Source organism: Chamaea fasciata, unplaced genomic scaffold (assembly GCF_029207755.1).
Source record: "Chamaea fasciata isolate MVZ Bird 193981 ecotype frontalis unplaced genomic scaffold, bChaFas1.0.hap1 SCAF_23, whole genome shotgun sequence".
NCBI lineage: Eukaryota > Metazoa > Chordata > Aves > Passeriformes > Sylviidae > Chamaea > Chamaea fasciata.
In genome coordinates, this window is record NW_027094108.1 from 1,863,309 (window position 1) to 1,885,592 (window position 22,284).

The following is a 22,284-nucleotide window of genomic DNA, read 5'->3' on the forward strand; positions in this document are numbered from 1 at the left end:
GCCACAACCCTTCAGTTCCTCTCCCCAGGCACGTCCCTGGAGCCCAGGGGGAGGGAAAGGTGCTCTGCCCTGTCCTTGTGCTCCGTGCCTGCGTTCCTGCCGGTCCCAGGGGCTGCACTGGAGCTCTGAGGGAGACACCGAGCTGCTGCCTCAGCTCTTTGCTGAGATTCCTGCTGCAGATGGAATTCTGATGGGAGCAGGGGGAGCACCATGCTCTGCCCAGCAGGGATTGAGAGCAGCCTCGGGGGCACTGGTGGGTTTCCAGGACACTGAACTGGCCCTGAAGAGAAAAATCCTGACGGGATGAGCTTTGTGCTGCGGGCTCCTGTGGGGCTGAAAGCCCCAGGGAATTCATCCTCCTTCCCAGAGGTGGTGGTGGCTCTGGGCAGAGCAGGTTCTCCCCATCCCCTTTGGAGAAATCCTCGTTTGTGCAGGGTGCGGAGTCCACAGGCTGGAGTGTGGATCCAGCACTGACGCAGCTCCTGCGCAGGGATGGAATTCTCACATCCCACAGGGGGAGGTGACACCGGGCTGGGGAAACTGAGGAGGTGGAGCAGGGAGAAACAGAGCTGGAGCCTCACTGAGGAGACCTGGAGTGCACCATCTGCCAGCTGAGGCAGGTGCAGAGAGCCAGAGGTGCTGTGGGCAGTTTGTTTTCCTTGGACTCACTTTTCCAGCCCTGTGCATGGAAAGAAAGGCACAGACTTGATGCCGTTTGTCCTTGGTGACACTTTTTTATTTCCACAGGAAATACAGTTCTCCATCCACTCCCACACATTTCCTTCCTTCCTTCCTTCCCTCACACTTTGTGCTGGTATTTTATCCCTGTTGCTCCCAACTCTCCCAATCCTGCCTCCCCAAACCGTTCCTTGTCCCTCTCCTGGCCACCAGCGAGGTGATTCCATGCTCTGCTGCCCACTGGGCACCTGAGCCTGTTGCTGTCACTGCTGCTGCTCTTGTGGCATGGGACAGGAGGGGACAGAATCCCTGTCACCCTGAATTCCTGCCCCATCCCAGATTTCAAGGCAGGGATCTGTCCCTGGCTGGCTCTCAGCCCCGGGGTCACTGGCGTGTCACCCCACGAGGTGACACCCAGCTAAATTCAGCACTCCGGAGGATGGCAACCCCAGGCTGAGGTGATCTCCTCTCCTGACACTGAGTTATGAGCCCAGAGCACTTTGTGAAAACGGTGTTTTGTGTTGGAGAGCAAACCCCGGAGCAGATGGATTCGTGGGCAATCCATCACTCCACTGGAAACGCGGTCCTGGTGCTGGGGGACGGATTTACAGCCTGGCCAGCTCCAGCTACTCCCAGTTGCCATCCTTTGAAGGATTTGTATGGGATGTGAGAGGCTGGGAGGAGATTCCCGTGGTGGATGTGAGCACCCTGTCCCTGCTCTGAGCCTTGGGAAGGTGAGAATTCCCCAGGAAACTCTTCCCTGCCCACCTGGGTTTGTGTTTGGAGTGGAGAAAAAACCCCCTCAGGATCTTTTATGAGCCTTTGTCTCGGGTGCTGGGGTTTCCCTCCTGCTCTGCTTTGTCTGGGACGTGCCCAGATGTGCCCAGATGTGCCCAGACCCGTGGGACAAGTCCTGCAGCAACATCTTCCTGCGGGATTGGAGCCCCAGGCAGGGTCGGAGCTGTGGGTGCTGCTGTGGCAGCAAGGAGCCCAACGAGGGATGTTGCAGAACTGGTTCATGGTGGCAGATTTCAGATTTCAGTACTGCTGGAACGGGAAATGATCCCACTTTTCCTTCTCCCTGCCAAAGGCCTGAGATTCCTGTGCTTTTCCTGCTTTCCCTGCCCTTCCAGGCTCAGGCTCCTCTCTGGAGGCAGCTCGCACCCAGAATTAAACACTGAAATATTTTATCTTGCTGTAAAATCAGGTTTTGGAGCTCGGAGCTTCCCAGCAAGCCGGAGCCAGGCAGGTGAAAATGTGTCCCAGAAGCTGGGGAGAATCACCCAGCCCTTCTGCAGAGGCCAGGAGAGTTCTGCCCACCCCTTCCCAGCCCTGTTGGCACCTCCTCCTGTCACCCCCCTGCCCAAAACTGGGGTTCTGCTGCTGCTCTGGGGGTGCCCCAGCTCTGCCCAGGGTGAAAATCACTGGCTTCAAAGGGTTGGAAAAAACACTCAGATGCAAAACATGCAAAAAACTATTTTACTGACAAACAGCAAAGGATGGGCTTAGTTCCGAGGAGCCGAACTGGTTCTCTATTGTACAAACATCTTATTGAAAGGGAAGGAATGGCTGAAATACACTCAACTCGTTGACCCAAATAAAATCACAGTGTGCTTTTTTCTATTGCCTCCCCCACCCCAAGCTCTCTGCACCTTCAGCTGCTGCCCTCAGCACAGGCTGTCACCCCTCCAGCCGCTGGAGAGCACAAAGCCCTGGGTGAAATCTGCCTGTGCAAGTGTATTTAATTTAAAAAAAAAAAAAAATTAGCCATTATTGCTTTTCAACCACAGTAGAGATTATTCTGTGATTAGACTCGGAGCAGAGTTTAATCTCTCCCTCTCTCTCTCTCTCTGGTAGTCTGGGCTGTGCCTCTCCCTGCCTGATGCATGCAGGAGTGGTTTGGGTGCAGGAAAAAAAACAAATAAAAAAAGAAAAGGAGGATTAACAATCAGGGAAGACGGCACTCCAAGCTCTGCCCTGGTGTTCCACAAGTGAAAAACATCCTGAAAGCGAGTGCAGGGCTTCCTGTGCCTCGGTGTGAGCCAAACTGGGAGTGCCAGGAGGAGCCAGAAACTGGGGACCCCTTTGGAAGAGAAATGGGAACTCCTTTGGAAGAGAAATGGGAACTCCTTTGGAAGAGAAATGGGAACTCCTTTGGAAGAGAAATGGAGTGTAAATGGGCGGAGGTGCCAGAGGAGGGACAGGCTCCATGCAGGGGACACACGGACACACACCCAGAGCAGGGTCCCCACAGCCCAGCCAGGGTGAGCAGCTTCTCCAGTTCTTCCCTCTCCTGTTCTTCCCTCTCCTGTTCTTCCCTCTCCTCTGCCCCACCTGCAGGGAAGCCACAGGCCTTGCCTCTTTTTGCTTTGAGATTTTTTTTTAATTTTCTCCTTTCTTGTCCTCCTGGACACCGCAGGGAGCCGGGCTGAGGGGATTTCTCCCCTTCACTCCAGCCCGGCCCTTCGTCCCTGCCCAACAGACAAATTTCCCTGCTCTGCATCCCATTGCTGCTCACTGAAAGCCACATCTGTCCCTGCAGGGCATCCAGCTGGGAAAATGATGCCCCCAAATGTCTCTGTTCGTACCACGTGCTCTGCTCACGGAGGAATTTGTGCTCTCTCCCATCCAGAGGGGCTCGGGCAGGTGCTGTTCTCACCTTCCAAGCCCCTCCCTGGATGCAGCAGCAGTTTCATCACCTCTGTGACGACCCAACCCCTCCATCACTGCCAGGCTGAACGTTCAGCAGTGCTGGGGGGTGAGATCTGGGGTGGGACTGAGCTCCCTGTGCCCCTCAGCTCCTGCCAACGCCTCCCTCTCCACCACGGGCAGGACGTTCCAGTAGAACCTCCCCGTGTTTCCTTTTGTGCCTGGACACCCCTTTGAGAGCCTGTCCCCATCTCTTTGCACCCTCCCTCCAGGGACTTTGACGTGGATCAACGTTCCCAGTTCTCCCAGTTCCCTCTCAGGAGATGCTCCAGTGCCTTCATCACCCCAGTGTCTGTTTTCCCTTCCGTTTTTAGCAGGGATTCTCTTCTCCCAGCTGAAAATGCAACCAGAAAATGAGGTAGAACAGCAGTGAGAGTAACCAAACCCGGCCCAGCGTGCTGGGAGTGCCCAGGACACCATTCCAGGCTCTCTCCTGGTCTTTTTTTTTTTATGGATGAGCTGCCCCTGGCCTGCTCAAAGGCTGGTGAGAAGTGAGAGGGCTCAGTGGGTGGATGGATGGATGGATGGATGGATGGATGGATGGATGGATGGATGGATGGATGGAATCACAGGAGAGCCCTTCCCAAACTGCTCAAAGAGGAAGGGCCCCTCTCACTGTTTATATTGGCCAGGGGTTTGTTCAGCAGAGCCAGAACTGAGGATGGGATTCGAGGTTGGGAAGGAGTTACAGTGGATTTCTCCATTGCAGGGTGATGGTTTTCTCAATCCCTGATTTTGCCCACGTGTCTTTCCACAACACCTCTGCTTCCCAACCATTCCCTGGGCCAGGCCAGGGCTCCTCACACCAAAAAAAAAAAAAAAAACCAGGGGAACATTCTCAATGGGGCTCCTCTCACCAAAAAACAACAGGAGAACATTCCCAGCAGAGCTCCTCACCCCCCAAAAAACCAGGAGAATGTTTCCAGCAGAGCTCTCCACACCCAAAACAACAGGAGAATATTCCCAGCAGAGCTCCTCACACCAAAAAAAACACAGGAGAACGTTCCCAGCACCAACCCCAGCTCTGGAGAACTGGCACATGAGACTTTGTGCTGTGTCTCTGCTCCAAAAATAGCCCAAAATAATAAAAAAACCAAAAATCCCCCCCAGCAGCAGCAGAGCCGGGAGCCTCCCCCGGAGCATCTGGCGGGTGAGTTCTGAGACGGGGCCCTCACTTCCCACTCCCCTGTCCTGCACTTCCCACACTTTCCCATCCCTGTTTTCCCTTCCCCAGGCTCTGACCCGCTCCTGGCCCAGCCCTGACCTTGCTGTGCCAAATCTGCTCCCAGCTGAACCCTCCTGGCCCGGGGCTGTCACTGGATTTGGGTGGTGGTGGTGTTGTTTCCATCTTCAGTTGGATTTTGGGTTTTTTGGTTGTTAATCTGTGTGTGTGTGCGCGTGGAGACTGGATCAGAGGCAAGAGAACAACAAACAAATCGACAGGAGAACAGCTGGGACAATGCAAGGAGGAGAAAACACCCCCAGGAGCAGAGAGGGACAAAACAAACACAAACACGGAGGAGCAGGACACCGCCCGAGCTTGGCGGGGACAGCAGCCACCCCTCTGTGACACGGGGACAAGGACAGCGCTGGGAAGGCTCAGCCTGGAGCAGGAGGTGGGACAGGGACAGGAGGGATGGTGGCAGCAGGGGTGATGCTGGCAGCTGGAACACCCCAAAACCGCCCAAAAACCAGCTGCGACACCCCAAAAACAGCTGTAATACCCCAGGAAGAGCTGTAATAATCCAAAACCAGCTGTAGTACCCCCAAAAACAGCTGAAACGCCCCAAAGCCATCTCTAGCACCTCCAAACTACCTGCAATACCCCCAAAACCAGCTGAAACATCCCCCAAACAGCTGTAACACCCACAGAACAGTCGCAATACAGCCCAAACCAGCTGCAACACCTCAAAACCATCGGTAACCCTCCCAAACCAGCTTCAATACCCCAAAACTATCTGCAATGCCCCAAAACCACCTCCAATACCTCCAAACCAGCTGTAATACCCCCCAAAACAGCTGCAATATCCCCCAAAATACATCCAACACTCCAAAACCAGCTGTAACACCCCAAGAACAACTGCAATACCCCCAAAACCAGCTGTAACACCCCAAAACCAGCCGCAGTACACCCCAAAAACAGCTGCAATACCCCAAAAACCAGCTGTGACACCCCAAAACCAGCTGTAACACCCCCAAACCAGCTGCAGTACACCCCAAAAACAGCTGCAATACCCCAAAAACCAGCTGTGACACCCCAAAAACAGCTGTAACACCCCCAAACCAGCTGCAGTACACCCCAAAACCGGCTGCCTCCTTCACCTTCTGCTCCTCTGGAGGCCTTGACACCTCGTTCCCCAAAGAGGAGACAGGGCAGACCTGTGGCTGTCGGGAAAATCTCTCCTATTTTTGATATTTTGGGGGGTTTGGGGGGTATTTTGGGGGGTTTTGGAGTACTTTTGGTGTTTCTGCTCAGGAGTTTGGCACCATCCCAGATCTGCTGGGTCAATTTTGGCCCTCGTTTAGGAAAGACGAGGATCCTTCCCCGGGATTAAATCCCATTGGTTTGGTGTGTGCTGGGACAAACCTGCTCCACAAAACCTGTCTGGTTTCCCTGGATTCAAGTGAATTACTCCCAGGAAATTTAATTGCACTGAGAGTATTTCTTGTTTGGGTTTTGTTGAGGTTTGTTTTTTTCTTTTCTTTTCTCTGCCTAAGTTTGAACACGACAGAGGTTCAAAAGGTGAGAGCTACAGACCCAGCAGATTTTTTTTTAAAAGGCTGTTTTTATACAACAGGAACATTTATTATGTAGAAATTTTTTTATTTTTCTTTTTCTCCCTGCCTCTTCCAGAGCCTCAAACTTTAAAGGAATTTTGCCGTGGATCAGCCAGATCAGACTTGAGGGGTGTGAGCCATCACTTCACCCTTTCCAGTTATTTTAAATGACATTTCAGCCAAGGTCAGCTGCTCGAGCAGGGGCAGAGCCAGGCTTTACATTCAGTCTGAGCTTAGGTCAGTGGAAAAATTGCTTTTAAAGTGCTTTTTTTTTTTTCACCCCCCTCCCCCCCCATAACCACTTCCAGGGACTATTTATCCTTATCAGGATGGAATTTTCTCCCCTACAAAATGCCGAGGGCTTGTTGATAACACAGTCCCTGCTCTTCCCTGCCTGGCTGTGGAGAGGAGCTGCACAAGGAGAAGTCATTCCTTAGATCCTAAGGAATTTCAGACGTCACAGCCAGGAATGACAGACAGACAGGCAGACAAACGGACACGAAACATGGACCAGGCAATTATTTAGGTCCGGAAAGAACCTGGGGCTCCAAGACAAGAGGCACCAAGGAATAGCAAAGGTGGGAATGGCAGAAAACCGGGAATGTTTGGGCAGGTTTTTTTTAACTGAAGTGGGCGCGGGAAATTAAAATACATAAATAAATTTAAAATAAAATTTAAAAAAACCCCAAGACACAGGAGCTGGAGCAGGGAGGGAAGAGCAGGAGTTGTGGTGTCCTTTTCCCTGCCCTCAAACAGCGGGAGGCCGCTGGGAGTGTCAAGGAATCCGCGGAGAAAAGGAGATTTCCTGGCTATGCTCAGCATCCTTTAACTCTGGGTGTTTCCCCCGATTCCGGATAACACAAAAGGATGGATGGAGGGGGAACCATGAGGGTTCAGGGCTGTCACATCCCTGGGGATGGCGTTTCCCTCCTTCATCCCTGCCAAAAAATCCTCTCCGTGCCCAGCCCAGCTGTGCTGAACAGGAGCAGGACAGGGACCAAACCCACCACCCCTGGGTTTTCCAGCTCCTCCAGGATCCTCTGCCTGGGGGAAAAGGACAGGACCAAACCCCACCACCCCTGGATTTTCCAGCTCCTCCAGGATCCTCTGCCTGGGGGAAAAGGACAGGACCAAACCCCACCACCCCTGGATTTTCCAGCTCCTCCAGGATCCTCTGCCTGGGGGAAAAGGAGCAGGACCAAACCCCACCACCCCTGGGTTTTCCAGCTCCTCCAGACCCTCCTGTCTGGGGGAAAAGGAGCTTTTCTGCATGGGGACGCTGCTGTCAGAACATTCAGACCCCAAAACCCACACCAGGAGAAGCAAAACCGCGTCAGAGCATCCTCACGCTCTGACCCGACCCTGGGGACATTTGGGATGTTTGGGGAGGAGTTTGGCTTCACTCTCTGAGCCCCTCAAGCCACACAGCGAGGCTGTTGGACGTTCAGGGCCCCCCCTCACTGTGGTTTTGGGGTGTTTTAAGCAGGCTCAGCCCGCAAGAAGAGGGGCAGAGCAGCTCCTTTCCTCCCAGGCAAGGGGTGGGGGGTGTTCATGAGTCAGCTCGAACACATCCTCTAGCGAAGGACAGCAGCCCTGCCCACCCAAAGGTGCCACCAAAGGTGCCACCAAAGCAGCAGCACCAGCCCCACCGCCCTGGCTCCGAGGTTGGGTTGCTTAAGGCAGGTTTCAGTGGACAGCAACGCGAACGACAACCCCCTGACGCATCCCCAGCGCTTCCTTCCCCCAGGGCAGCTCCCCAGAACGTCAACCAAAGCCGAAACCCAAACGGGGACACGGTGCCTTCCCCCTCTGGTGCCTCCCCCCATCCAAACCTGTGAGCGGCCAGGCCGTTCTAGGCACGGCAGGGGCAGGGCAGGGCAGGGCCCAGCCGGGGGAGCACACAAACCACACCAACCGCGGGCTGCAGCTCCTGGAGGAGACACTCCGCGTCTTCTTCCTCTTGGCCCACCTCCATCCCCTCGGCCAACATTCCCAGCGGGATGTGCAGGACAGCCAGGAAAAAGGGGAGGGGGAGTTGAAAGGATAATTCAAATCTCTTTTCTCTCTTTCTCTCTTTCCTTTTTTTTTTTTTTTCCTTTTTTTGTTTGTTTGTTTGTTTTGTTTGTCTGCTTTTCTTTTTTTCTTTTTTTTTTTTTTACATATATACACGAGTCTGGCACTAAAACGTGGACCACAGTGCAAAGTCTTGGCTGCAGAGCATCCAGGACTGGCTTAGTTGTGCATCGTGGCGTGTCCAACCCGGGACGGACGATCCCTAAAATCCTCGGCTGGCTTTGGGAGCGAACCAGAGGCTGTTCCCCCCGAGGAGGAAGAGCGGAGTCCTGGGTGAGATTTAAAAGCTGGCTGCAGTCCCTGGCGGGTCGTGGGGCGGGGAATCCCTCAGAGGTGCCTGGGGCTGGGGTGCCCGTTGTGGTACAGCTTCTGTTTGATGTGCACCATGTTCCCGGTGGCCTCCTCGTACTGCCGGTGGTGACGTTTCCTCAACTCCTTCAGGTTACAAAACTTGGGGATCCAGGACCAGGAGTTGTCTGGAAAGGCAGGGGAGGGAGAGAGGGGTTGAGTCAATCTTCTAAAAGGGTTCAGGGTTTTAGCCAAGGGTTAGGAGCAGTTTATGTCGATTAGGATGTGAGTTAGATAAAAACCAAAAGGCGAGTTAACAATTATTGGATGTTTAAGTGTAGGGATGCATTTCCTACACCCGAGCAAGTGTTTTCCATACGGGGAAAAGTTTAAGACTCGCCCCTCGCGTTTCTTACAAGGTAAAGGACCCAGAAACTTCTTTATTGTTCTGACAGTGCCGAGAAATAAGCACCTAGTGAACCTTCCCACTGTTCTTCAGATCCCCTACCTCTCCCAATTTGGCAGCAAGCCAAACTGTCCCTCCTGAAACATTCGGGATTTTTGACACTCGAGGCAAAAAATACAAAGAATCTTGGACTCTCGTCCTTTTCTATTAGTGTTTGTTCTAAGATCTATCTAAAACACAAAGAATTTTTTACTCTCATCCTTTTCTTTTAGTGTTTGTTCTAAAATCTATCTAAAACACAAAGAATTTGGGACTCTCGTCCTTTTCTTTTAGTGTTTGTTCTAAAATCTATCTAAAACACAAAGAATTTGGGACTCTTGTCCTTTTCTTCTCGTGTTTGTTCTAAAATCTATCCAAAACACGAAGAATTTGGGACTCTCGTCCTTTTCTTTTCGTGTTTGTTCTAAAATCTATCCAAAACACGAAGAATTTTTGACTCTCGTCCTTTTCTTTTCGTGTTCGTTCTAAAATCTATCTTTACACCTTTTTAAGGTTTGGGCCTGCTTTGCTTTTCTCCTCATCCCGTCTCCCAGCAGGCTTCTGGCGGACACTCCAACCATCACACAAACTGGGAAATTTGAATTTTTTTTTTCCATCCCAAGTGAATCCCTGAGCCCGTGAGCGGGAGGTGCTGGCGACTGCCCTGCCCAGCCCTGCAGCTGCTACAGAGCACGGGCTGAGCCCCCCGTGGAATATTTTCTATTTTGAGAAACCTCTTCCACGAGGAAGGAGCTCCAGGTTGTTGTGAGAGGCCCCAGCTGGAGCTGCTCAGGCCCCGGTGTGACACTGAGTCACTGCCAAGTGCTGCCCCTGCCCTCCTCGCCCTCCGCCAGCACAGGATTTGCGTTTCCCCTGCCCCAGTCTCACCATCCCCTCCTTCAGGAGGAAATTTCAGCTTTGTTCAACAAAGGAACGAATCCCTTTCTGCTCGGCGCCTTTAAAAAAAAAAAATCACTCCTTTGCGTCGTTGATTTTTTTTGAATAAATAGGAAATATTTAGGCTCGTTGCACCCTTGGCCAAGCTTTTTATAAAGCCTTAAAATAGGTGTACACAGGGAGAGGGGTGGGGGGGGGGAAAAAATGAAACAAAAGAGATCAATTAGCTGAAATACTAAATTAATTCCTAAAAATAAAAGCCTCCATTCACGAGGGGTAAAGCGATCCCAGCTCTGGAGAACATCTCAGCACAAGGAGAGCTCCTGCCAGCCCTGCTCTGATCTCTGATGAAAATCAGGAGTCACAGCCCTCAAAATTGGTTCTCAGAAGGTGAAATCTCCCAGGAAAATCAGCCCCTGCTTGGGAAAGAGCAGCAGCAGAGCCCCGGGAGGATCCTGACTCAGAATCTGCTCACGGAGGCTGCTGGGCATTTGGGAAGACTAATGGGAAATTAATATCATTTTTTATCGGAGTTTTTAGAAAGAGAGAGTCCACTTCCCTAATTAGAATTTCTTATAGGTCTGCAGATAAATCTTTTTTCCTGCTCGCTTCTCCTTTTCCTCTGAGTTGTGATTTAACAGCACCATCAGTCAAGAGCTGGGGAGATGGAGATTTGTGGGCACATTTTGAGGGAATTTCGAGTCATTCTCTAATTGAATACATTTTCCTGTCATTTTTTTTTTTTCTCTCCTCTATGAAAATCCACGGGATGCCCCGTGCTGAGGGAGGACAATGGGGCTGAGGGAGCCTCTGAAGGGGCATCTGTTGGTCCTTCTCAGCAAAAATTCAGGATTTTTACTGCTCCAAAAGCCTGGCAATCCTGCCCAACTCTTTCCCCCACCCCGGGGGCTGGCGGCACAACTGAACAAAAACATCTCCACATCTGGTCAGGGCTGGGAAACCTCAGCTGCCACCACGCAGGTGTGTCACTGTCACCACAACGTCACGGCTTTACACAACCAACAGCAGGCTGCTCCGCCAGTGTCCTGACAGGTGAAAGAATCATCAAAGAATTTTATAAAACAAAGGACTCATAAAATCAGGCCCGCTCTGCTAAATTGCCTGAGTTAGCCTGCCACTTCTAAGTGATTTACAAGTTCCTCATGCCAAAACAATCTTGGTATGAAAAGTCGTTGGCACAACAACTTATTATTGGGTTGATACACAAATGCACCCGCAATAACAAGGGATTTGTCCCATGAGAAGCAGTAAAAAAATATGTAAACGATCCCAAAAAAGAGAGATTTGAGGGACAAGGAGAATACCTTTGACTGACCAATAGAGTAACTGGGAAGAAAGCTGTTAACCAATTAAAGTCGCACACGAGGTCTGTAAAAACTGCATAAAATGAGTCGTGAAAATAAAGAATTGGCTGTTCCCTGCATAAAAATAATGGAGTCTTGGCTAATTTATTAAATTATCCCAGCAGCAAGGAAAAAAAATCCAGATTTTCCTGGGGAATTTTGGTCCAGCCTGAAGATATTCTGCCACAAGAATTCCACACCAATATTCCTGCTCAGGTCAGAGAATCCTGGAATATCCTGAGCTGGGAGGGACCCGCGAGTATCATCGAGCCCCTAACCCTCACCTAAACCTAATCCTAAAATATTCTGAAGATTTTCTGCCCACGGAATTCCCACACCAACATTCCTGCTCGGCTCAGAATCCTGGAACACCCAGAGCTGGGAGTGCCCATGAGCATCATCGAGCTCCTAACCCAAACCTTAACCCAAAGCTTAACCCAAACCTTAGCCCTAACCCTAAATCCAACCCTAACCCAAACCCTAACCCTAATCCTAAAATATTCTGAAGATTTTCTGCCCATGGAATTCCCACACCAACATTCCTGCTCGGCTCAGAATCCTGGAACACCCAGAGCTGGGAGCATCACCGAGCTCCCAGGCAAAGAGGGAAGAAAGGGCTGGGATATCCCTCATTTGGGCCAAATCCACGTGGAACAAAGCAGCAGCTTGACCTTTTCCAGCTCTCCAGGGACGAGGAGGAAGAGGAGGAGGAAGAGGAGGAGGAGCACTTACCATACCGTCGGCTGGTCCTCCAGGCGCGCACGGCGTAGTGGAGAACCCCGTCCATCCACACCAGGAACCAGCTTATACAAAAGCCCAGCAAAAGTCCCAGCATCAGGTCGATCTCCTGCTTGGTTACATTGTCAGTGACAAAGTAATTCTCCGAGGAGTCCACCACCGACTGGTCCCCGTCGTAAGGGATGACATAATGCACGTGATGCCTGGGGCAGGGGACACAAATGGGGGGGGAAAATTAAAAGTCAGTGGGGATTTTTTCCTTTTTTTGGCCTTTCCTCGCAGTTCATCCCATCATCCCCAGGAGCAGAAAGGCTGTCCTGGCTTTTTTGTGCTGCTGTCAGCAGAGAGGGAGGGAGGAAAGCACCAAAAATCCCCGAGCCCAGGACTGGAATTGATGTCACGTTCCTGCCGCGGGCTCCCTGTGCCCCAGCTCATCATCGCCAACACAGCAGAGGGGACAAAGGACAGCACGAGGCCACCCCTGGGATGCAGAGGGCACCAGGGCAGATGTGTGACCCTGAAAGTGCCACCACCACCGTCCCCTGGAGGACGGGGAGCTGTCCTGACCCTGCCCTGCAGCGCTGGGGGCTCCGTGGGTGTCCCCAGAGAGGATTTGCTGCTCCCTCTCGCTCAGGGAAATGAGGCTCGTGGTGATGCCTGAGGATTTCGGCTTTTATGTTTTTCATGTATTTGCAATCCTGAAGTTCTTTAGTGCAGAACTCCAAACTCCACACACAGCGTGAGCTGCTGTCTTCACATTTTGGTGAGACACAACCATTCCTCTCCAGGCCTGGGGATCAAGGGCACCTCACTGCCTCAGGCCCTGAGAAACTGAAATAAAAGTGAGTTGGGGGGCAGCAAACTTGGGGTAAACTCCTTCATTACGTGGAAGATTGAACCCCCCAATCTGCAAACTAATCAAAGTGTGAAAACCCTGGGGAAAAGCAGGGAAATGTCAGGGATGGAGTAGGAAAAAAAAAACCCAAACAAACCCAAACCAGGCAGGGCTGTGGGGGCAGGACGGGAGCGGATGAGCAGTGCCACGGAGCTCCGAGGGGTGGGAGGATCCCGGAGGACGAGGGGGATGCAGGATGCGAAGCTGCTCTGAACAGCTCCTCACCTGCCCAGCCTCACCCAGGTGAGCTCTGGCGCTGCCGTCCCTGCCCAGGCAGTGACCCCAGCCCCACCAGCACAGCGCTGGCATCACCAGTGCCCCCAGTCCCGGGTGTCCCGGCGCTGCCCACCGTCCCCAGCTCCCGTCCCCGTCCCTCCCCCGCTGGCAGAGCAGAGGGAGGCAATCGCCGAGGCCTCTGAATATTCATGAGGTGCAGGTTGCTCGATAATCACGCCTGAGAAACGTCCAAATATTTACACAAACAAACCTCCACTCAAAGGAACCTCCTGAAAACAGCCCTAATCTCAGCCATGCCTTAATGGGGGCCACCTGCAGCGGCTCCGGGGGGCTGGCACGGGGCGAGCAGAGGCAACGCGGTGGCAACCAGCCCCTCCAGTGCCCCTTGGCATCCAGGGAAAGGGAGCAGCCTGGGAAGGGACGGGACGGGCCAGCTCTGGTGGCAGCAGCGATCCCCAGGGCTGGGGGCAGCCCTGCTCCTGGTGCTGCCTGCTTTGGAACGGGGATTTTCCCTCTTCTGGCACTTTTTGGGGAATCCAGGGGCTGCAGGAGGGAGGGCTCCCCAAAAGGAATGGGAGGATTCCCGTGAAGACAGCCAAGAAATCCCCGTGTTCCAACTTCACCGAATCCCTGCACACATCTCCAGTGTTCCATTGTCCCCAAATCGTTCCCAAATCCATGCACACACATCTCCCATGTCCCAATGTCCCCAAATCGTACCCGAATCCCTGCACACACACATTTCTCGTGTTCCATCTTCCCAAATCCCTGCACACATCTCCCATGTTCCATTGTCCCAAACCCCTGTACACACACACACACCTCCCTGTGCCCACCCTCAGGGTGATGCCTGAAGTTTGAATTTTCGTGTATTTCAGGTTCTGTGGTGCCCAGGGGTGCAGCTCTGAGCTCACAGTCAGTGTCACTCAGCTCTGCACACAGCAGGGACACAAAACAAATCCTTTCCCTGCTGCACACCAAAAACAGCAACGACAAGTTCCCAGGCCCAAAAGCACAAACGAGGGTGGGCTGGAGGGAGGAACAAGAAGGATGAGACCTCACAACCTGAAGCTGGAATTGGACAATTAAACCCCAAGATGCAAATGGACCAAAACTCATAAAAGTGTGAGACCTCATGACCAGTAGTCTATTTTTTGTGACCCTTTTTGGTCCACCTTGGGTGTAGCCCTGGCCAGGCTCTTGTCCTGCTCAGTATTTTATTTATTTTAATAAATCTCTACTTTATTCTCCAGCTCTGCCCCAGTCTGCTCCAGCTCAGCCTTCCCAAGGCACCAAGGGGACCCCAGAACACCCCGAGCTGTGCCCACCCCGGCTGTGCCCAAAGGTGGGGACAGAAATTCCATCTCACCCCGGGCCAGGAGCTCCGGGGGAGCAGCGGGAGGGAGGCCGGACGTGCTGCGGCTCGGCTCAGGTGACAAACGCGACAAAGGCAGCGCGGTGCGTGTGTGTGTGTGTCTGTACACGTGTCCCCGAGCTGGAGCATCCCTGTCGCCATCCCCGGCCGGTGACAAAAACGGGGAGAAGCTCCCGCGCTGCTCTGGCTGCTGGAGCTGCCCCCAGCGCTATTGTCCCTTGCGGTGACCTTGTGTGAGCGCGGCTGCTGCAGCCACCAGGGCTCGGGAGCCTCGGGAACAGCCTCGGAGCCGCTCCGAGCACAGCGAGAGCCCGGAGCTGCCTCTGCCCTGCCCACAGCCCCTCCGAGGGGACGGGGACGGGGATGGGGACAGGGACGGGGACGGGGATGGGGACAAGGACAGGGACAGGGATGGGGACAAGGACAGGGACGGGGACAGGGATGAGGAGAGGGATGGGGACAGGGATGGGGACAGGGACGGGGACAGGGATGGGGACAGGGACAGGGACGGGGATGGGGACAGGGATGGGGACAGGGATGGGGACAGGGACGGGGACAGGGACGGGGACAGGGACGGGGACAGGGATGGGGACAGGGGACAGGGGACAGGGACGGGGACAGGGATGAGGACAAGGACGGGGACAGGGATGGGGACAGGGACGGGGACAGGGATGGGGACAGGGACGGGGTCAGGGATGAGGACAAGGACAGGGACGGGGACAGGGATGGGGACGGGGACAGGGATGGGGACAAGGACAGGGACGGGGATGGGGACAGGGACGGGGACAGGAAGAGGGATGGGGACAGGAGGAGGGATGGCGACAGGGATAGGGACAGGGACAGGCATGGAGACACGGATGGGGATGGAGACAGGGACAGGGACAGGGACAGGGACAGGGACAGGGACAGGGACAGGGACAGGGACAGGGACAGGGACAGGGACAGGGATGGAGACAGGGACGCGCCGATGCTCGGGCTCAGCCCGGCTCCCTCCCGGGCAGGTGACAGTGGCAGCCACGTCACATCTCCCGGGCTCCCGCTGCAGCTGCCACATCCCGGCTGGACCGAGCCCTTCCCCAGCGCGGGCTGCAGCAGGACCCGGGGAATGGGGCTGATCCAGCCCCCAGGCAGGGCCGGAGGGAGGCAGAACCTCCCTGCCCTGCGGCCCTGCCCCACCTTGCAGCCGTTCCCCAGCAGCCCCGAGCCCGGGGCCGCTCCCAGCCAGGCCAGTGTGCACGGCAGGGTGCTGGCAGCACCAAAAACATCTCCCTGCTCCCCGTCCCGGTGCGAACACGGCACCGGCACCGCTGCCAGGAGCCCAGGGAAGGGCCGGTGGTCCCCAGCCCCAGGCAAAGAGCACTCCCGGCACGTCCACACAGGCTCTGGGCACACAGAGGTTTCCAGAGCGGCTGGGAAAGGAGGGAACAGAGGAGAAAAGTCCCTCGTGTCCCTCCTGCCAGCAGTGCCACCCTCCCCAGCGAGCCCAGCGGCAGGGCCAGCGGGCTGCTCACACTCCGCTGTGCCCAGCCCGGAGCACGGCAGCGTCTCCAGGCTCTTTCTCCTGCCCAGCCCTTCCCTCCGGGATCACGGCCTGGGGCTGGAGCATCCCCGGGGCAGGAGGGCCGGCCCAGGCTGGCCGCAGGCCGGCAGGACCCCCGGCTCTGCTGCAGGCTGCTGGCACCCAGGTGAGGCTGCCACTGCTCCCCAGCCCCGCTCCAGCCCCGCCAGGGAAAGGCTCGGCCAAGGTCACCCAGAAGGTCAGCGACAAGGAGGGCACAGAGCCGGGGAGGGCCCCGCTCTCTCCGCACCACCAACTCGTGAGCCCCCCCAGGCCGTTTGGGCGGCTCCTGGCTCCGGCCAGGTGTCCTCTGTTCCCTCCAGCTCACCCTGCCTCCTCCACGGACGCCCTTTGGTGTTTTTCCTTTGCATGACATCACCCAGCTCCTGATCCGCCGCCAGCTCTCTGCTTCCACAGAGGACCCTTTGCTGGCTGGGACGGAGGGATTGGCAGGAGGGAGGTGCTGCAGCTCCGCAGTCCTGCCCTGCCCCGCCCGGGGACAGCCCCAGCCCAGGGAGGGAGGACGGGGCTGCCGAGGATGGAGAGGGCCAGGCTCCCCCAGGGATCTGCTCCAGCAGCCATGGCGGCAGCAGGAGGCAGAGAGAGTGGCTGTCACCCCTCCTGGGGGCAGAGGCGACGGGAGGAACTGTCCCTGGCACACCCAGGGGGAGAGTGTGGCTCTCACCTCACCCTGGAGGAAAAAGTGAGGGAGGCACAGTCGCTGTCACACCCAGGCGGAGACCATGGCTCTGTCACCTCTCCTGGGGGCCGAGGTGACAGGAGGAACTGTCCCTGGCACACCCAGGGGGAAAGCCTGGCTGTGTCACCCATCCTGGAGGCCGAGGTGACAGGAGGAACTGTCCCTGGCACACCCAGACAGAGAGTGTGGCTGTGGTGACAGACGGAACTGTCCCTGTCACAGCCAGCCCGTGTGTGCAGGCTCAGCTCCAGGTGCCAGCCGTGTCCCTGTGCCGCTTTCACTCCACCCCAGCCCCGTTTCCCTTCCCAGGCAGAGTTTTCCCAGCTGGGGATGTTCTCTCAAGGCCTGGGGGGTGCTGGCAGCTCTGCCCTCCTTGGCTCTGCTGCTCTGGGGAGGGCCCAGCCTGATGGTGACACTTCAGCTGCACAGGGGAGGACATTTGTCACCCCTCAGAGCCCAGAGGAATGTCCAGCTCGGCCACCAGAGCAGGGACACTCCACTGTCCAGCCCAGGCTCGCTCAGACTGCAAACAGCAGCTCAGTGCCACCTAAAAACCGCAAACATGGACCAGGGATGGTTCAGTGCCACCTAAAAACTGCAAATATGGTCCAGGGTTGGATCAGTGGCACCCAGAAAAACTGCAGATAGGGACCAGGGGTGGCCAGGGCAGCCTGAGCAGCTGCAGCAGCCCCAGCTCCCCCCAGCCCAGGGCTCCAGGCCCCGGAGCCACTCAAGCTCAGCACGGCACAGGTGTCCCCAGCTCCCTCTTGGCTCTCCTGTCACAGCTCCCAGCTGACACCACTTAAAAAGCACCTCCCAGCCCCTGTCATCTCACAAAATCACTCCCTCGCTCCTGGCATGAAACGACAGCAGAGTTTCAGCCCCAGTGACCCTGATCCCACAGGGAAGGGTGGAGGTGGGGATCCAGCAGCACCCGGACATGGGGCTGGTTTCCTTCCCCGGGGTCCTGATCCTTCCCAGCAACTGCAAGCACGCTGAATGATTAAAAACAGGGCAAAAACTTAATGTACAGCACTCCCTGCACTTGTCCTGGGACCTTCCCCTGGAGGGGAGAGCAGAGTCCAGGAGAAGGCACAGCCCTGCCCTCCAGGACACAGCCCGGGCAGGGACAGACCCCCACGAGTTTGCTGCCGCTGCTGAAGCCCTCGGGGACGTTCCAGGAGGAACGCCAGCCTGAGGAGCTCTCTGAGGTGGCAGCAGGAGCAGCCAGCCCTGCTGGCCGTGCCCCAGGGTGACTGCAGAGCCCCCAGAGCAGGGGCAGAGCCTGGGGCAGCCCTGGGCACGGCCGGTGCTGCTCCCTGCAGCCCCCCCAGAGACCAACAGGGAGCCCCAGCCAGGGCTGACAATGGGGACAGGGACAAGCGACCCCCAGACTGGAGCTGGGAACTGCCAGGGCCCATCGCAGTGCCAGGGCAGGGGGGATCCAGGCCGAGGAGGCAGCCAGGACAGCCTGGCAGGGCTCAGAGCCCCACATCCCCCGGCACAGCTGAGACACAGAGCCACAGCCCTCCCTGGCCACGGGCACCACTCCTGGGACGGCTCCCAGCCCCGCAGGAGCTCAGGGCAGAGCTCAGCTCCTCCTGCGGCGGAGGAACCGGGATCTGCTCTCTGTCCACCCTGCCGTGCCCAGGGCCGGGCACTCACATCCAGCCTTGGGCAAGTCCTGGGCAAGGGATCCGCTCTGGTGCCCTGAGGAAGGAGACAACCAGGAGAGGAGAGGAGAGGTGAGGAGAGGAAAGAAAACATTTCTGAATGAATTATTGGGTCTGACTGACACTGCGACCCAGGCTGGGGCAGGAGGGAGATCATTAATTGCAGCAGCTCAGCCCACTGCACATCAATCTTCATTCATTCCAATTCCTCCTTCCCTTCCACTCCTGCAAAATTCTCGGATTTTTTCTTTTTTTTCCCCCCATTCCTCGCTGCAACACACTGAACTGCAGCCAGCTCCCTCCTCCGAGGACTCCCTCTGGTTCTTGGCAAATTAAGTTCTTCATCAAGCCCTGCGAGCAGCGCTGACAAGAGGCTCCAGGACCCAGCGCTGCCTGGGGGAGCTGCTGACAGCTCCTGCCCCAGGGCCCAGCTCAGAGCTCCTGGACAGCTGACAGGGAGCACCAGGCACTGGAAATCCAGCCTGGGAATCAGAGGGATCCACACCTGAGGTCCCACAGCTCAAGGAGGGCTTGGGAAATCTCCTGCTCAGGGCAGGAGCAGCTCAGAGGCTCGTGAGCTCTCTTGGCAAGAGCCACTGCTCCCACATACCTGAGGCAAGGGATAAACTTTGATTTTTATTTTTTTTTTTTTTTTGCCTCCTCTCACGTCCCTGCTGGGCAGTTTGGAAGGTTTTTCATGCGCTTTCGAAGAAGTGACCCGGTGGTGCGTTGTGGAGAATGCCACGGCCAGTTTATCTGCCCCAACAGCGTCTGTGCAGGCGCAGGGGGACAGCAGAGAGGGCTGGCCCTGTCACCTCCTCAGCCAAGCCACCGGTGACACCCGACACTCCCCAGCCGCTCCGAACATCACAGCCCATTACCAGCAGCCCGTTCTCAACCAAGCTGCGACGAGTCAAAAAACAAAAACTGGTGGAAGAAGCAGAGGGAAACTCTTAAACCAGCGAAAAACACCAAGAGGGCTAAAGGAAAAAAAAAAAAAAGAAAAAAAAAAAAAAAGCGAAGAAAAAGCAAATCCTTGCCCAAACCGAGTCGAAGACGCTGTGGATGTTTTTTGTTTCGAATTGACCTTAGGAGGGAGATGCCCCAGGAGCTGAGGGTGCTGCCACATCCCCCAGGCCCGGCTGCTCCTGGCCCTGAGGTGCTGCTGGTGCCTCCTCTGCTGTCCTGTCCCAGGAGGCTGAGGAGGAGCCGTGGGGAGGAAGGCTCCCGTCACCTCTGGAACGCGAGGCAGCGTGGAAGGACAAAAAATCGTTTTCCCTCCATCAAGCCGAGCACATCCCAGCTCCAGCCCAGGCACGGGGGGATGTGACAGCTGAGGGGACAGGATGCAGCAGGCTCCAGAGGCAGCTCCGAGAGGAGTCAGGCTCCAACCCTAAAGGCTGGATGTGGCAAGGGAGGGCTCTCCCAGCGTGTCCTTTGGCTGGCACAGCCTCACGCTGCTTCCCTCGCCCACAGGCAAAGAAACTCTCCCGCAGGCAGTGAGTAACCAGGCACAGGAGGGGAGCGAGGCCTCGGGGGGAGCAGGAGGAGGATCACCAGCAGCAGTCCCGCAGAGAAGGGAGAAATTCACCTCCCCAGAGCTCAGCCCTCGGGCCTGAACAGATTCCAGAGCAGCCAGATCCCAGTTTCAAGCTGAGCACTTCAGAGATTACACACAGGAGCGACGTTGTGGAGGAGAATGAAGCGTTCCCAAGGGCCACGGAGGGAGGCAGGTATTTGTCCAGTCATAAACTTGTGCACAGCGCAGGCAGCACTCCAGGCACAGCGTCCACCCTGACCCTCCTGGCTCACCCAAAAACACAGCCCAGCCTCCTCAGCGTGCTGTGTCCAGCTCCCAGGAGGAAAAGCCACAGGGAATCAAAATCTGATGGAAGATTGCAAAGCCTCAAAGTGACTCTGCCCCAGGCGGCCTGGGCAGGGATCCTCTCTCATTTCTCCACTCACCAGCCACACGACCACCGACTGCAACCACCCAGACCACAAAACAGGCTGGGAAACACCTCTGCCAGCCCAACTGGCAGCAACGAGAGGGCAAAACCACAAAAGGTTTAAATCAAAGTTCGCTCACTTCCCCAGGGCTGCCGAATGCCTGTACGCACAAAGGAAAACGCACTTCCAAGCCCACGGAAAACTCTTCTTCCGGGAAAAAAACCAAAAAAACAACCAACCCCCACCCCACCCCCCCTCACCCTGTTCATGCAGGAGCTGCTGAGGAAGGTGAGACACAGCCAGAATGCAAAAATGGTAGCCCAGCTGGCAGGCAGCAGCTCCCTGTCCCTGGTCACCTCCTCCTCCCCGGGGGGACACGGCGGGAAGGGGCCGAGGGGCAGCGGGGAGAGGCTCTGCAGGTAAAACTCACCTTCCACAGTTGCAGTGACAAACTCGGTCCTCCCCTCTCAGATGCGGTAGGATGTAATTGTGAAATCTGTCCAACAACGCATTCATGTCCATCAAGCAAGCTATTGCCTGTAAGAGCCCACAACCAAGGCATCTGGTCAACTCTGGATGATGGAATAAAACATTGACTCCAGTTTGATTGCCAGAGACTGAAGCAGTCATCAAGAAAAGAATCTTTTTTGGGGGGTGTTGGGTGGGGGGCACGCACACACATGCACACACACGCACGCACACACACACACAGAGGTGCACAGGCTGAGGGACAGTGCGGGGGGAAGGTGGAAGGGAGGGAAGGGAAAGGATGGTGGGGTGGGGGGGGGGTGTTTTACCAATGGAGGGGAGGGGAAGATAAGCAAAAAATCTCTTACCATAACGATAGAGGCGCCCAGGATCATGAAAATCATGGTGTTTGCATTCATGGACATCAAGAGGGAACGGCCAGCGGTCGGGTCCGTGCGCCCCCAGCCCGCGGAGGGCGAGCGGCGGCCGCGCTATTCCGCAGAGCCGAGCGCGGGGCGCATCGCGCTCGCTGCCCGCACGCTGCGGTGCTGCGGGGGGCGGCGGGGCGGCGGGGCGCCCCCCGCACACACACACGCACTCCCCCGTGCCGGGGGATGCTCCCGCGCCCCTTTGTGCCCGCTTGGTTTTTTTTTTTATTATTTTTTTAAATATATTTTTATATTTTGCTATAGGATGGATAGCGACAGGTAAAAAAAAAAATAAAATAAAAATTAAAAAAAAAATTTTGGAAAAAAAAATTAGAAAAATTGAAAATTATAATAATAATGGTAATAATTCCACCCCCGCCGTTGGCCCCGGGTTTCTCCCGGCCGCGGTGGCGGCGGGTGCGCGGCTCCGGGAGCGGGCACACGCCGGTACAAGCACAGCCTTCATGCAGCAACTGGGAAGCCAGGCAGCCAAACCCGGGGGGGGGGGGGTGGGGGGGGGAAAGAGGCTGGGGGAGGAGGAGGCAGGCTGCAAAAAAAATCACCCACTCCGGGGGAGCCTCATCGCATCCTCTCCTCCGACCCTCCCCAAAATCATCCCCGCTGCCAAATGAAAAATCGGAAATTAAAAAAAAAATATATATAAAATCCCCCGAGCCCCCCAAATCACCGCGCCCACCTTCACCCTCCCCACAAAAAAAAAAAATAAATCAACCCCACGAACCCTGGCGGCTCGGGGCTGCGTTATCCCCGCCGCTCTCTGTGTGTCTCTCTCTGTGAGCAGCCCCCGGCCCAGCCCCTCCCGGGCGCGGGTGGCTCCGCGCCGCCGGCCGGCCCCGCTCGGGGGAGGATGCGGGATGCAGGGGAGGGATGCGGGGATGCAGCGAGAAGGGAGGGAGGGGGAAGATGCGCCCAAGCAGCGCCGGCCGCCCCCTCCCCAGCCCGGGCATTTACCTACGTGGGGAGGCGCAGCTCCGGGAGCGGCTCATGGCGAGCGGCGGCTCTGCGGGCC

At 56.0% G+C, this 22,284-nt stretch overlaps 1 protein-coding gene across 2 annotated transcripts; it reads right to left on the bottom strand.

Annotated features, from left to right (window-relative positions):
- Positions 1 to 8,239: 8,239 nt before the first annotated feature.
- On the bottom strand, positions 8,240 to 21,891 carry TMEM240 (transmembrane protein 240). Of its 2 annotated transcripts, XM_066203038.1 has the most exons (4): positions 21,195 to 21,891; positions 20,789 to 20,895; positions 11,965 to 12,173; positions 8,240 to 8,714 (listed from the first exon to the last, which is right to left on the bottom strand). In XM_066203038.1, the coding sequence occupies exons 1-4, from the start codon at positions 21,249 to 21,251 to the stop codon at positions 8,566 to 8,568; spliced, it is 522 nt and encodes a 173-aa protein (XP_066059135.1). In that variant the 5' UTR covers positions 21,252 to 21,891; the 3' UTR covers positions 8,240 to 8,565. The 2 variants fall into 2 exon arrangements, with proteins under 2 accessions (XP_066059135.1, XP_066059134.1); XM_066203037.1 differs by lacking the exon at positions 21,195 to 21,891 and having other exon boundaries at positions 20,789 to 21,102.
- Positions 21,892 to 22,284: the final 393 nt, after the last annotated feature.